The following is a 14,200-nucleotide window of genomic DNA, read 5'->3' as shown; positions in this document are numbered from 1 at the left end:
TTATATCCAGTAAGATCAATACGGAGTTCGAGAAAAGTCGTAGTCTGCACAAGTCAGATTCACACTCCGAAACGTGAGAGAGGTCAAACTTCGAGGAAGAAGTTTAGTTTAAGGGGTAGAGACTGTAATATCCCAGGTAATGGGGTTACAAAAATAGAGGAAACAGACGTGTGCATTGCATTCATGCATAGAAAATCCGGGGAATTTTCGCGCTTTAAAGTAAAACAGTCACAGTAATTGAAGTTTCACTTGACCTTGGTGGAATTGAAGTAGCTCATCAAGTCAAGCGCTATAAACCTCAATGTGACCTTTGTTAAACCTTGTTTTGGGTAGAGATGATTTGATCTGAGGGGTTAGATCAAATGGAATTAAAACTAACACAACAACACGTTAAACAAGGATCAATTGATTGATCTTATAAAAGATCATAATATGGTAATCCTTGCCATAAAATATGAACATCTATTCAATTGCAAAACAAGTAACAATCAAAAGGAGAAACTATTCTAGACTTATATTTTCCATGTCTTAAACTAATCCTTGATCCTACCATGAACCTCATGGTATTCATTCTATTTCAATCTTGGAAATAAGACAAGGAGATCAACTCTAGAAGTATGTATCCTTCCCCATTCCATACTATTATACATCAAACCTATAGAGGTGAGAGTTCTATAATAATTATTAGAGAAGCAATAACAAACATTGAGCTAAACCTTGGATATACATCCAAGTATTCAAATCATTATCTTTAAGAGGAACCCTAGGATATTACTCAAGATATTTCCTAGAGAGAGAACCCATCTATGTTAACCATAGATGATGGTGACCACATCATTGTCTTTGGAGAATAGCCTTAGGATATTATTCAAGTCCATCCCAAATGAGAGAGACCATTCATACTAATCCAAGCTTTACCTATTTAAGAATAAAGGACAACCTTTGAATTACAGTATTAGGTTGTAAACCATTTCATCTTGGAGTGGTGAGATACCCTATTATCACATGGAATAATACCATATCCATGAATTGATAAGGTGAGGAAGAGACTAACCCAATTAAGCTAGACAAGTGGAACTTGAGCCTAGATACCTAAGGAGATATTAGGAGAACACCCTAAACCCTAGAATAACTATTCCTATATGAGAGAACTCAAGCTATGGTGTTACACTCAAGAAAGTTAAGCCAACACTTGATTGTGAGGGAGAGAACTATCCATATATCCAGATGAGTAAATCATCATTCCTTGAGAAGAACTCTAAGTGGATATCTCAGGCATTCTCCTGGGATAGTAACTATAGAGGCAACCATAGCCATGTTCATCCAAGATAGTATAAGAGAGGTGCTATACCTTAATTGATCAAGACAATGCTTGATCATGGAAGTGAGAACCCCATTTAATGAGAGATCCTTAGGAAGCCAAACCCTGATCATTATAAATTGAGTGATGATCATAAACCTAAGAACTTGAGGTAATGATATTAAGAACAAGTTGATCATGTCTAATCCATGATCATGCTCTTGAGATATGTGAGGATAAGTTAAACCCTACTAGAATAAGTAGATATCCATTACCACATGAAATCATAGGGAGATAATTAATAAGCAACCCTAGGCTTATATCCCAACCTTAACTTATAAATCACTTGGTGATCATAAGTAGAATCCTACCATATCTACACTCTACTTATCTTCATTTCAGAACCACCAGAAAACCTTTAGAGTAAAACTCTATACTTTATATGGTGAGAAACCATCCATCCATTTAACCAAAGTTAACTATAAAAAGAACTATAATCAATGTAGTTACTTTAATGATAAATTGAGGATAATAATGGAAGTTAATTGGTAGAAGATAAAACCAGTTCTCAATTCCTTAGTAATTAAAGGAGAACAATAACAATTAAGAAAGTAACCATATTACCATGGTTAGGGGAGATTAAACCCTAACAAATGCAATATGAGGTCATTCCAATTCCATAAACCAGAGTTATATCTCAACCCTAGTTTATGTATCACTATGGTGATCATAATATAAAACCAGACCCAACCATGATGAGAGGAATGTCTACCACATGCCATTCAAAAGGTGTTATTAAATCTAATCCAGTACCACCTTTGCAATATGGTTATAATCAAATCCACATGACCTTAACTAATAGATGCTCACATAAATTCATGTGTAAGTGATCAACAATCTCAAATGGGAGATCAAGTCCTTAGAGATATTTTTAGCACATGAAATCATGCCATCTAGTCACTTACTCATTGGAACTCCATAAACAAGCTTTACATGGTAATTTGTTTCTTGCAAAGCAATACCAAATTTAACAAGGTATATCAATAAGTAAGAAAACTACTAATTGGAAAACCATTTGAATATTCCCAAAGATAATATTCAAACTCATGTCCATAGGGGTATTGAAATTCACATACCCATACTAATTAATAAACAAATGTTATAGTATTATATTAAATCTGCAAATACACCACTCAAGAATTTGTAAGTACCTTGAACTAATTCTTGTATGAATGAAATAAGCAAGACCTGAAAAATATAAAATAATTTAAGTGTGAATTCAAAACAGAATTGAAAACAAGAAATAAAAAAAACAGAAATAAATAAAAGAGAAAAAGGGGAAAAACCCTTAGCAGACTCACCTGACCACCGTAGCCACCAGAAGCCCAACTACTGGCCCAACTACATCAGGCCAGCACAGCCCAACAACAGCCCACGTACCCCTTCGGCAGAAAAATAAAAAGGAGGAGCTCGTCCTCATCTTCTTCTCGCGTGGAGGCCAGCACGAAGCCGTGCATCGATTCTCCTGGCCGCTGGCGCCCTCTCCTTCACCGGCGTTGTGACGAGGCTTGCTCCTGCGCCCTATAAAAGCTCCGTCACAAGCACTGGCCCGAGTTCTTCCCTCTCTCTGTAAAAAAGTTCCCCAAACCGAAACCCTAGCCGCTCGGACGCCGACCATCGCCGTCGTTCGGAGCATCCCTGAGCCTCGCCGTTACCACCACTGAGACCGCCGTCCTTGATATGCTCGGTCTGCAAGAGGAATCGGCCCCGAGAGACCTGTAGCGCCGCCGTCAAGCTCGTCTTCCCCGACGACGGGGGCAGTCGATTCCGGCGAACCAGACCACGGCAAGCCTCGCCGTCACGCGCGTCGTGATCCTGGTGAGCTCCTGAGTTCCCCAGCATGCCTAGCTCGCTCAATTGATCGCCGTAGCACCGTCACGCCGTTAGCCCGTGAGTACTGCCGCCGCCCCTCGCCGCCGAGCACGCTCCGGTGACCATACCGGAGCGGCGCCGCCACCTCTTGGCTCCTCGTGGTGCGCTGGTTCGAATGGAACCAGTCGCCCATCCTCGCGCGCCCGGAATCACCGGCGATCGACCCTCGCCGCTGCCGGCCATCAGAATGTCAGCCACGTCGATGATTTTGACTCGGTCAAATACGACGTGGCAGATGACCTGGCCGATGGCCCACCAACCAGTGACGGTTTGGGTAGAATCCCGGGTGCATTTAGTTATTTCTGTTTAAATTCAATTCCAGAAATTTGCTGCAACTTTGACAAATTGTAGAAAATCCAATATAGCTCAGAAAAATAAATATAAGATATCAAAATTCTTATAAAGATAAACCCTATCCAATAAAAATATAAAATGAAATTTTTATTTTTAATAAAAATTCACTTATTTAATACTTATTAATTAAGCCTTTAAATTTAATTCTAAATTCAATTAAAATTCAATAATTAAGAAAAACTTCTAAAAATAATAAAAACCAGTAAGCAAATCAGTAAAATATTAAAACTAATTCTCCTTTGCTTATAATTTATTAAATCCTCAATAGGAGGATTTAAACCCTAATTAATAATTGTCTTAATTATTAAAAATAAGAAAAGGTCAAATCCAATAGTCTTTTTAATTCAAAGTTATTAATAACTTCAACTTTATAATGAAGTTATCAAGTTAATAACTATATGGTGATTAAGAAACCCTAATTCCATATTGAATAAAGAACACAACCTCATAATTGTATGTGATTCCTAAAACCCTAATCCAAATAAGAACCCTAGCTCCATTAATACATGTGAACCCTAATTTGCTTCTAAACCTAAAACCTAGGTTAAACATGTGGTCATTATAATTTATCTCATTCATAGGTTCATAATGAGTAACATAGTGCTTGATCATGTCCACATAAAATATAGGAGCCCTATTATCCATAATTCAGTATTCCATGTATGCACACCTACCCTATTTAGATAATCAAGTAGGATCAAACCTAGTCTCTATCACCAAGGATCTCATCCTTAATTAACCTTAATTAGCATCACACCATTGTGATGAACTCCAATAGCATCTATACCCAAGGTTTATCATTACATAACCATAGTCCACTAAACCCTACAAGTACTTCATAATTAAGAACCATCCTATTTAGGAACCAACTATTCTTTACTTAATAGATCCAATAGTAAAACCTAGACCACCTCAACCCTAAATTGTAATACTTCTTATTACTTAAAAAGTATGTTCTTCAAAAGTTATTATTTTGAAGAAAATAAGGAATCATCATCAATCCTGCCTAATAGGACCTATAACCAATAACCAGCTATCACCAGCAAGGTATACCAACCTTGATAGCAACTATTTATAATAAATTGCTCAAGATGTCTAGGCTTAACTCAACCTTACAAGCCCTTGGAGTTGATGAATCCAACTAGGTTGTGATCCATCTAATACTTACTCCAGAAACTAGATGAAATCATAGTCAACCATAGAACCCCACCAATCTAATTATCATACTTGTTCTTTATTTAAGAACATGTTCTTCAAAAGTTATTCTTTTGAAATATATAATAAGTAATCATCAACCATGCAATATTAGACTTAAAATTGACAACTGCTCTTTACTTATTATACAACTACTATTCCTGGATGTGTATGATTATTACTATGCATTTTACCACCTGCTTATGATTCTAAAACAACACAACCCTGAATAAGAACCTTGTTTGTGAATCACTCTAAAAGTGCAACATACCCTAAGCAAATCATTTCAACTAACTAATCCTAAATCATCGGGGTTAGGTCACGCTTAGAGCGATTGCATCTCATACTTATGCATTATTGCATCCTTGCCAATCTTTTAAACATCGTCCTTACCGGACGATGATGCTATTTCAGAATTTGGAGTTATTACGTATCGAAGACCCTTGACTGCATAATCTTGCAGTCAAGAAAGGCAAGTTGATCGCTTGCTCATGTCATTTGAGTATTTTTACCAAATTACTTGCAAAGTACTATACTTATCACTCTTGCATAAAAATCAAAAATACTATTTTCATAACTATGAATATGACTATGTGGTGGGCAATGGAACCATGGTATGTGTTGATATGGTGGAGGTTCCATTGCACGGGCTTATATCCATCTAGGATTAAACAACAAATGTCGTCCAGTGATTCTTGTGCCGTAATACCCGTGTTAACCATAAGATCTGGAGTGGGACGGAATAGTCAATCGTATTTCCACCTCTTGTACATCAACGGATGCGCTTACCGTAGCGGTTGTATCTTGCGGAGCAATTGGAGGGTGGGGAGCCCCTTCTAATTCCCCACGGTATTGCAAAATTGCTTACCGTAGCGGTTGCTGCTTGCGGAACAACTGGAGGGTGGGGATCCCCTTCTAATTCCCCACGGTAATGTGGTCTATGATGGGTTGCAGCTACCGGCGAAGGAGTTTGGTTAACGAGTCCCAGACTGTCGTCGTGGTCGGGGTCCACCCTAAAATGGGAATAATGGGACCGGCGAGGACCCAGGGTCGGGGCATGCAACAAAGGGTGGGTGTGCGAGGTAGCGGAGGAATATGATTGGCTATGACCTTATACCGGGCCTCACACCAAAGGAAGTGTGGACGAGAACTATAGACTCGGTTGGCACCAAGGTTAAGATCTCTTATGGGTAAAGCAACACACCTCTGCAGAGTGTAATGAATCGTGACCTGTCACTCCCTGTTCCGGGTTTTGGAACTGCGAACGCTGCCGGAAAGGAACTCCATGAAGTTCTAGTCAACCGGTGAAGGCTGACGGACATAGCTCTTCAGAATAAAAGCAACCTTTTGAAGAAATGATTACAAAAACCTGCATTGCCTATGACTTTCTGGTCTATGGCTGTAGCTAGTGCATTAAACACCTCTTTCCTATAATGAACTTGTTGAGTACGCTCGTACTCATCCAACTCTTAAATCCCCTGCTTAGGTATGGAGGCATCGAAGGAGGATCTACAGTGCAACTCGAAGACCGAGGAGTCAACAACTACTTCAAGGGACAGGACAATGTCAGGAGAGTCAGATATCACATTCAACAAGGAGAAAACCTAGATTAGCAATAGAAAGGAACTAGCTTCCTAAACCTAGCTCCTATTTAGCTAGAATCTATTCTTAGCCTCTATAGCTAGTTAAATACTCTACAAATAGAGTTCGTGATAGGATTAGACTATGAGTCGTTTTTCTGGAGTTTATTTGCAGTTTTACCTCATTGTAAAGTAGGAGGCTATGCTGATCTTCTGTAACAGAGTCAGAGTTGTAATTCTATAGACATGCCTTGGACCCGCATATGTTTCTGTTGTACCACTCTGAGCGATATAATACTAGTGAAACGGTGTTTCATTGGTGTTATATCAGACTTGCATACTACACCATGCAGTGGTATGCCGGGTCACCACAGCGATCAAGCGGAGGCGGGAAACAGGGGAAGATGGAGACGAAGGCGAGGCTCGGGCCGATTCCTCGCACAGGGACGACAGGTGTGGTTGCGCTGAGCCGCTGATTCAGGGTCTCGAGGCAGACGACAGGGGACGGGTGGTGTGGCTAGTGGACTCAAACTGACATATTTACCCTTTCAATAAATAAAATAGTTCAGTACTTTCCAGTACTTTTCAATAATTATTTTTGTGTACTTTCCAGTACTACCTATGTTCCCACCGTTGGATTAGCCTGGTTCGACGGTTCATAAAATCGCCAATCATGGTAAAACTTGTAATGTTTGTAACGGCCTGGGACGGAGAGAGTTTTATCGCATATTTTTGTTCTAGGCCACATTGTATACCGAGCATGTAGAGCTACCATCAAAACCCCGTCCAAATTGGAGGTAAAATTAGTTTATATACACATGTACACAAAGTCATGACACTTATTTTGAAAACGAAGGAGGTGCAAATCAACATCTAGAACCTGTGTATATAATTGAGAATCCTGTAGGCATTATTACAACCACAGAGAAATTCGTGCGGGCTGCTCTTATTCCATTTGTTTAGTGCAAGTTGAGTCAATCCAACGGTGGATGAAGTTAGTTTCAAATATTCCTCAGAACTTTGCGTCCTTTTGCTTGCAGGCAAAATAGCCATATACGAAACCATTTAGTGGAGTCTCTAAGTTTTTCGGGAAAAGATGGCTATGTATGAATGATCTCTTCCTAATTCGTGCGGAACTTAGAAATGTGGGTTTTCGTTACAAAATTAAGTAGCTTCCTATGTAGCACCGGGGTTCCTCTATTATATTATATATATACTCCGTACTAATATATAGTAATTAATAAATAATCTGTGGACTTTTGGTGGATAAACTCATCGACGAAATCCACCAACTGTACCATGGCCGAGATGAGCCACCGAGGCAAGTAAACCCACAAATACACACAAGAGAATAATGGTCCTGACTCCTGCTTCTTTTAAAGCCTGTCCCCTGATTCTACGATGCTAATCTTAGTTTAGCAACACCATTTGTCCAAATAAAACAAGTTAACAACTGCACTTGCAGGAATATTATGAAACCGTATTACTTCCACGCAAAGCAACCGGCCAGGTTCGATCCGTTCCCTCGGCCCGTCCCCATCTCCAGAGAGAACACCCGCAACAAGGAAGTCCCACCGCACGCCACGTCAGCGCGTAACCCCCTCCCTCGCGCAAGCACGCACTACTTGGCGGGGTAAAGCTAGCAGTTTCGCTCGCACCGAACGTCGTTATCCTGATCCGACGGCCAGAGCGGCACCGACCGAACATCCGACGGCCCAGGGAGAGCGCTATCTGCCGAGCCGCTTTATATAGAGCTGCCGGGTCCTTCCTGTGCTCCACGCACGCGGCACGCCTCACTTGGCTTTGGCTCCGCTCTCTTCTCCCCTTCCTCATCAGGCTTCTGGTGAGTTCTCCCTGCCCGCTCGCACTGTAGTGCGCTTCTCGTGGACTCCGCTTGACTGCTTCTGCCGCTAGCGTGCTTCGGGGTTTCGGTACGGATCTGCTCGGCGGAGTGCGTCCGAGGATGCGATCTGCCTTTTTTACCCGTTTATTTCGTCTCTTTCTTAGGGGGCGGTTTTGGTCCGATTTGGTGCTCAGTGCTAGCCGGTTAGGTTTTGCGTTCGAGGCTTTCCGAGTTGATTTTAGGCTGGTTCAGCTTGTTCAGTGGAGTTAATTTCGCTCCGATTTCTGTGGATTTCGTCGATTTCGTTCCGATTTCAGTCTCGATGCCATGCGCTGAACCCTCGATCTACTTTTGGCGTGGTTTCCGCGCCTAAATTTCCCCTGCACCGGCTACTGATTTCTGCATTTTTGCCAGTGTTCGATCCAGTAGCTCTAGTGTCAGTTAACTAGTTAATACTACTCCTCCATCTTCTGTTACTTTCCCCGCGACGATTTATCAAAGTCTCGCATCCATCCAAATTTCCTCTTAACACTTTGGTCAACCACTTCCGATTCGCTGCAGATTCGCGACCATGGGAACCCGGAGGCTCACCCTGGCCCTCCTCGCGGCCGTGCTGCTGCACGCGCTCCTCCCCGCCTCCGACGCCGAGGGCCTGGTGCGGATTGCGCTCAAGAAGCGCCCCATCGACCAGAGCAGCCGCGTCGCCACGCGCCTCTCCGGTGACGAGGCCACCGCCGCGACACGCCCCCTCCTCCTCCGCGGCAGCGGCAACTCCGGCGACGAGGGCGACATCGTGGGGCTCAAGAACTACATGAACGCGCAGTACTTCGGGGAGATCGGCATCGGCACGCCCGCGCAGACCTTCACCGTCATCTTCGACACCGGCAGCTCTAACCTCTGGGTGCCATCAGCAAAGTGCTACTTCTCGGTGCGTGCCTGCTCCTTTTCCTCTCCTTCTTCGCCGCCTTGGTTGTCGGTGGTGGTGCTTTTCTTTTTTTGGGGGTAAGATTTGGGTGTCTGTTGTGATGCCCAGGTTTGACTTTATTTTTGGTGGTGTTTGTCGATGCAGATTGCGTGCTACCTCCACTCACGCTACAAGGCCGGGCAGTCGAGCACTTACAAGAAGAATGGTTAGCGTCTAAAAACCTCTCTCTCTCCAGCATGCTACTTTTTGTTCTCTAGCTCACAGCCTACCTTCCTGTAAAAATTTAGCTGCTCTTTAAGGGCTTGTTTGGTACTAGAGTTTTAGCGGGGATAATCCGCTCCAAACTTCAAATCCCCACTTATCCCCAACACATGTTTGGTGCTAGAGTATGAGCGAGTTTAATCCCCACTTTTCCCCACTTTTTCCCAAATTTTAGTGCAATTTTTTCAATCCCCAATACTCTACCCCTACCTAGTGGATTGGGGATGGGGTTTTGTGGGGATTGGGTGACAACAGAGATTCACCCAATACTCTAGAGTATTATCCCCAATAATCCCCACTAAAACACTAGTACCAAACAAGGCCTAAGAGTGTGACTGTAGCACGCGCTTCTATAATTTGCGCACTTCACTCTTTCCCATCATCCGTCTACAAGCGAGAACAATTTAATTTTCATATAACTAAAAAGTTGTATGTATTACAGCCGGTCTCATAGTTGAACTGAAATGTGCTTCATCTCCAGGTAGCGTCTTAGTTTGTCACATGTTATCATATTGAATCATTCTTGCTTGTTAGGGCAGCATTAAAAGGTGTTCAGTTCATGTTAGGTGCAACATCCCTGAAAAGGATGCTATTAAATAACTGATGTTGATGTAGTGCCTATTGTGTAGTTAGACGTAGTGATGGCAATGCTGCAACACTTGCTTTATTCGTTGACCATGTTAAATAGCAGTTGCAAATTGCAACTTTAGCCACGTATTGGGATCATGTTTAGTCCTCTTGTTTTTGCGGTAGAATTTTTTTGTTTTGCAGATTCATATATGGATGATTCTCTATGCTTTTCATTGTTCTCTTTTATGTTTGCTTTGATTAATTCATCTCTCTATTAGGTAGACTTCCACATTTGTGACAATGCTGTTTTCTCTTCTTATCTCATCAGGAACGGCTGCTGCCATTCAGTATGGCACTGGTTCAATTGCTGGGTATTTCAGCGAGGACAGTGTGACAGTAGGCGATCTAGTTGTGAAGAATCAGGTTTGTCTCTACACATTTCTAAGTTAATTTGTTGGTTATCTCTCATCCTATGCATTGCATTGGATATTTTCTTGTTAATATATTATTATTGGGTCACTGTATTAGGAGTTCATTGAAGCTACAAAGGAGCCAGGTGTTACTTTCTTGGTTGCAAAGTTCGATGGCATTCTTGGGCTTGGGTTCCAGGAAATATCTGTTGGGAAAGCTGTACCTGTGTGGTAAGCCAATCTGACCTGTCTTTGTTCATTTCTTCTGCTTTGCTGTCATACCTATCTATGGATCATGCAGATTCATGTCCCCTAATGATAATGCAAAATTTGCAGGTATAAAATGATGGAGCAAGGTCTCGTCAGCGACCCTGTTTTCTCATTCTGGTTAAACCGACATGCTGATGATGAGGAAGGTGGTGAAATTATTTTTGGAGGAATGGATCCTAAACACTACGTGGGTGAACATACATACGTCCCAGTCACTCAGAAGGGATATTGGCAGTTTGACATGGGTGATGTCCTGGTTGGCGGACAGTCCACAGGTACTGGAATGTTGTATTCATGTTCAATTTTTTTTTTGTCTAGATCAGGATAATCTTACACGTTGTCATCATCATTTTTAGGGTTTTGCGCTAAAGGTTGTGCAGCGATTGCGGATTCTGGAACTTCATTGCTTGCTGGCCCAACAGTACGTTATGTTCTTTATATTTAAGTTTATCTTCACTGTGGTGATTGATCTCCACTTTTTTCAGTTGGAATTGCTGTGTTCTATGGCATTAATTCTACTAAAATATCATTACTCCTCAAGCTGATGTACTTTGGATCAATTATCTTATTAATGATCTGAGGCTGTGAGACACACTGTTTTGTATGATCTTCTAGATTTGCAGTCTAGAGACACCTGTTGACGTGCTTAAGAAATATGATGATATAGTACTTGAGCTTGTAATTACTAATTATAATGTTGGAAAGAGAACACTTTACTTAGTTTGCTGAAAATCATTGTAGAAACCTTTAGCTTATGTGAAATCAGATACATGGGAAGCACCATAAATTTAGTGAAAACAACTTCTGAAATGCTTGATTTGAAAAAGAAAAGCTTAACCTACACATAGTTTAATTTAATGTTATGTTGGAGTCAGTCTGGATGGTGCTTTTCATCACTGATTTCGTATTATTTGCCCCATATTGAGTTACACTGAGGAGTTTTGACAAGTTACTTTCATCATTGTAGGCCATTATTACTGAAATTAATCAGAAGATTGGTGCGGCTGGGGTAGTCAGCCAAGAGTGCAAAACAATTGTTTCTCAATATGGACAGCAGATCCTAGACCTGTTGCTAGCTGAGGTTTGTATCTATAACGCCTGTTAACTATTTTGGTAGCTGGATTAATGAATTATGTTACCTCTTAAAGGAGTGTGACTAAACTCGCTCTGGGGTCATGTTGCAGACACAGCCCAAGAAGATCTGCGCCCAGGTTGGTCTGTGCACCTTTGACGGGACTCGTGGTGTTAGGTGAGAACTGCAAACACTGATCTATTTCTGAATATGCAAAACAGTATCTTTTTTTTGAGTAGTAGCTTGTTAGGATGTCATGTGTTACTTGTTATGATTATTAAGTATTAATAACTGCTGTGTCCAAGTTTGTTATGGTGGAGCAAATAGGTGCAAACAGTCTAGACTTTTTTGCATCATGTTAATATCGTGACTCACTTGTTACTTCTACAGTTCTACACTACTATTGTGATTCACCTTTCTTTGTGAACACGCAGTCCTGGAATTCGGAGCGTAGTCGACGATGAAGCTGAGAAATCGAATGGTCTCCGTAGCGATCCCATGTGCAATGTCTGTGAGATGGCTGTTGTATGGATGCAGAACCAACTCTCACAGAACAAGACCCAGGACCTCATACTGGATTACGTTGATCAGGTGAGATTAGTTATATTTCTCACAGGGTGTTCTACCAGTACGGTGTTACTTTTGTGCATTGTGTAACAGTGCAAATTTTGCAGCTGTGCAACCGTCTCCCTAGTCCCATGGGAGAGTCAGCTGTGGACTGTGGAAGCCTTGGATCCATGCCTGACATCGAGTTCACCATTGCTGGCAAGAAGTTTGCACTGAAACCAGCAGAGGTGCGTGGTTTTCCTCTTCCATTTCTTTCTTTCTGACCTAACAAGCATGCCTACCATCTGGTTTTCCTCTACGTTTCTAATGATTGCACATCAAATCAGCCTACCTGCTTTCAGTTTACCCATGTTGATCTTTGTACTCTTTTTGCTTTTGCAGTATGTGCTGAAGGTTGGTGAAGGAGCTGCTGCCCAGTGTATCAGTGGTTTCACGGCCATGGACATCCCTCCTCCCCGCGGTCCTCTCTGGTAATCTAACTACTATGCTCCTGCTTCTTGTCCTCTCACTGTCATTTGTTCCAGCACATATCAGTATGCACCACACAACAAAATCCGTTTGAGAACAATATAAATCCAACTCAAGCACTGGACAGGGACCAGAAAACAAAACAACTGAGTTACCTGTTTCTTCTGACGCTTGACCTATGCTCCTGGAGCTGATACATCTTCCAATTGCAGGATCTTGGGTGATGTTTTCATGGGCCCCTACCACACCGTCTTCGACTACGGCAAGTCGAGGATCGGCTTCGCGAAGGCGGCCTGAGAGGGACGATCGAGCGCCCCATAACGGAGGCGAGCACATGTGCCTGGAGAACCTAGCCTTTTAACTCGTGTATTTACCTGGCCATGTGTGTATATATACGCTACTTGTTCTAGTGATGTTTTCAAAGACCCTGAGATGTAAGTTGTCAAGAATGCTTCTGGACGTGTTTGTTGCCACTGTTCGGTTTGTGATACTGACGGGTTGATGTGATAAGCATTTGCCATCTAACTTGTGGTGTATGATGCTTGTGCACTAATGTATGAATGGGAAACTGCCTACTGTTTCGATGGCAGTCAATTGTTGCCGTATTTCGTTGGGTAGCTACGTCTTAATATGAAGGATATTTGATTGAGTTAAGAGCACTGCCTGTAGAGAAGAGTAAATCATTATGTTGTGCCTCAATGCCAGAGACGGCAAATAGAGTTCAATTTCTGGGTTCGACCCTTTCCGGACGTTGAGGATGACATTGTGGCCTCTCCGCCGGAATAACCGGCTGGAGTAGGTCAAAGATGGGCGCCGGAGTAGGTAGAAGTAGGTATAGTTGCAGATCTAGCCTAGTTTTAGATGCTACCCATGTGGAGAATGGCGCCATGCCCATGGGGGTTCGGCCATGGTGGAGCTCGGGCTGCTCCCGGTGACCTGTGGTGGTGTCGTGGCGGTGTGTGGCGCTCCCATGGTGGGAGCCAGAGGCGGACGGCGGCGGCGATACAACGACCCCCCAAATAAAGCTCATCTGCTTTCCTCTTGATCTGGCCGGATCTAGGCTGGATCTTCCTTCTCATGGCCACCGGGGTGGTGGAAAAGAGGAGGAGATCCTCACTGGAGCCGTGTTTTACAGATCGACGGGAGAGCGTCCTGGAGCAGGATCTCTTCTCCGACGAGCGCAACACGCGGCGACCATGATTGTCGTCGTGATCCTCGGTCAACAAGGTGACCCATCCTCAACCTCCGGTTTGGAGGCCCTCCGATCTTTCTGATGGTGCTCGACGCCTTTGGAAGTCCAAGTGGTTTGTCCCTGGCCTCCTGGAGGTTGCCAGCAGCGGGATCTTCTCGCCGGAACAGGGCTTTCGGGCATACAGCTCTCTGAGCTCGGCGGCGACGCCTTGAGCTTGCCGGCGTGTGGTGGCAGAGGCATCCAGGCACTGGATTGCTTTTCT

At 42.8% G+C, this 14,200-nt stretch overlaps 1 protein-coding gene across 1 annotated transcript; it reads left to right on the top strand.

Moving 5' to 3' along the window:
• Window positions 1-8,130: 8,130 nt before the first annotated feature.
• LOC127327658 (phytepsin) lies at window positions 8,131-13,271 on the top strand. Its single transcript, XM_051354425.2, has 13 exons — window positions 8,131-8,203; window positions 8,765-9,131; window positions 9,273-9,333; window positions 10,288-10,382; window positions 10,488-10,600; window positions 10,706-10,914; window positions 10,996-11,060; window positions 11,607-11,720; window positions 11,824-11,888; window positions 12,146-12,302; window positions 12,386-12,505; window positions 12,660-12,748; window positions 12,959-13,271. The coding sequence occupies exons 2-13, from the start codon at window positions 8,775-8,777 to the stop codon at window positions 13,041-13,043; spliced, it is 1,530 nt and encodes a 509-aa protein (XP_051210385.1). The 5' UTR covers window positions 8,131-8,203; window positions 8,765-8,774; the 3' UTR covers window positions 13,044-13,271.
• The last annotated feature ends 929 nt before the right edge of the window (window positions 13,272-14,200 follow it).

Source organism: Lolium perenne, chromosome 1 (genome assembly GCF_019359855.2).
Source record: "Lolium perenne isolate Kyuss_39 chromosome 1, Kyuss_2.0, whole genome shotgun sequence".
Lineage (NCBI taxonomy): Eukaryota > Viridiplantae > Streptophyta > Magnoliopsida > Poales > Poaceae > Lolium > Lolium perenne.
Note: the sequence above shows the minus strand (reverse complement) of the source record. Positions and strands in the feature narration are given on the sequence as shown.

What these genes read in the sequence shown, in the direction of transcription:
- LOC127327658 (XM_051354425.2), top strand. Translation starts at nt 8,775, where the DNA reads ATGGGAACCCGGAGGCTCACCCTGGCCCTCCTCGCGGCCGTGCTGCTG. An exon ending in GGGAAAGCTGTACCTGTGTG is followed by an intron (nt 10,601 to 10,705) that starts GTAAGCCAATCT and finishes CAAAATTTGCAG; the next exon opens with GTATAAAATGATGGAGCAAG. An exon ending in TTGCACTGAAACCAGCAGAG is followed by an intron (nt 12,506 to 12,659) that starts GTGCGTGGTTTT and finishes TTGCTTTTGCAG; the next exon opens with TATGTGCTGAAGGTTGGTGA.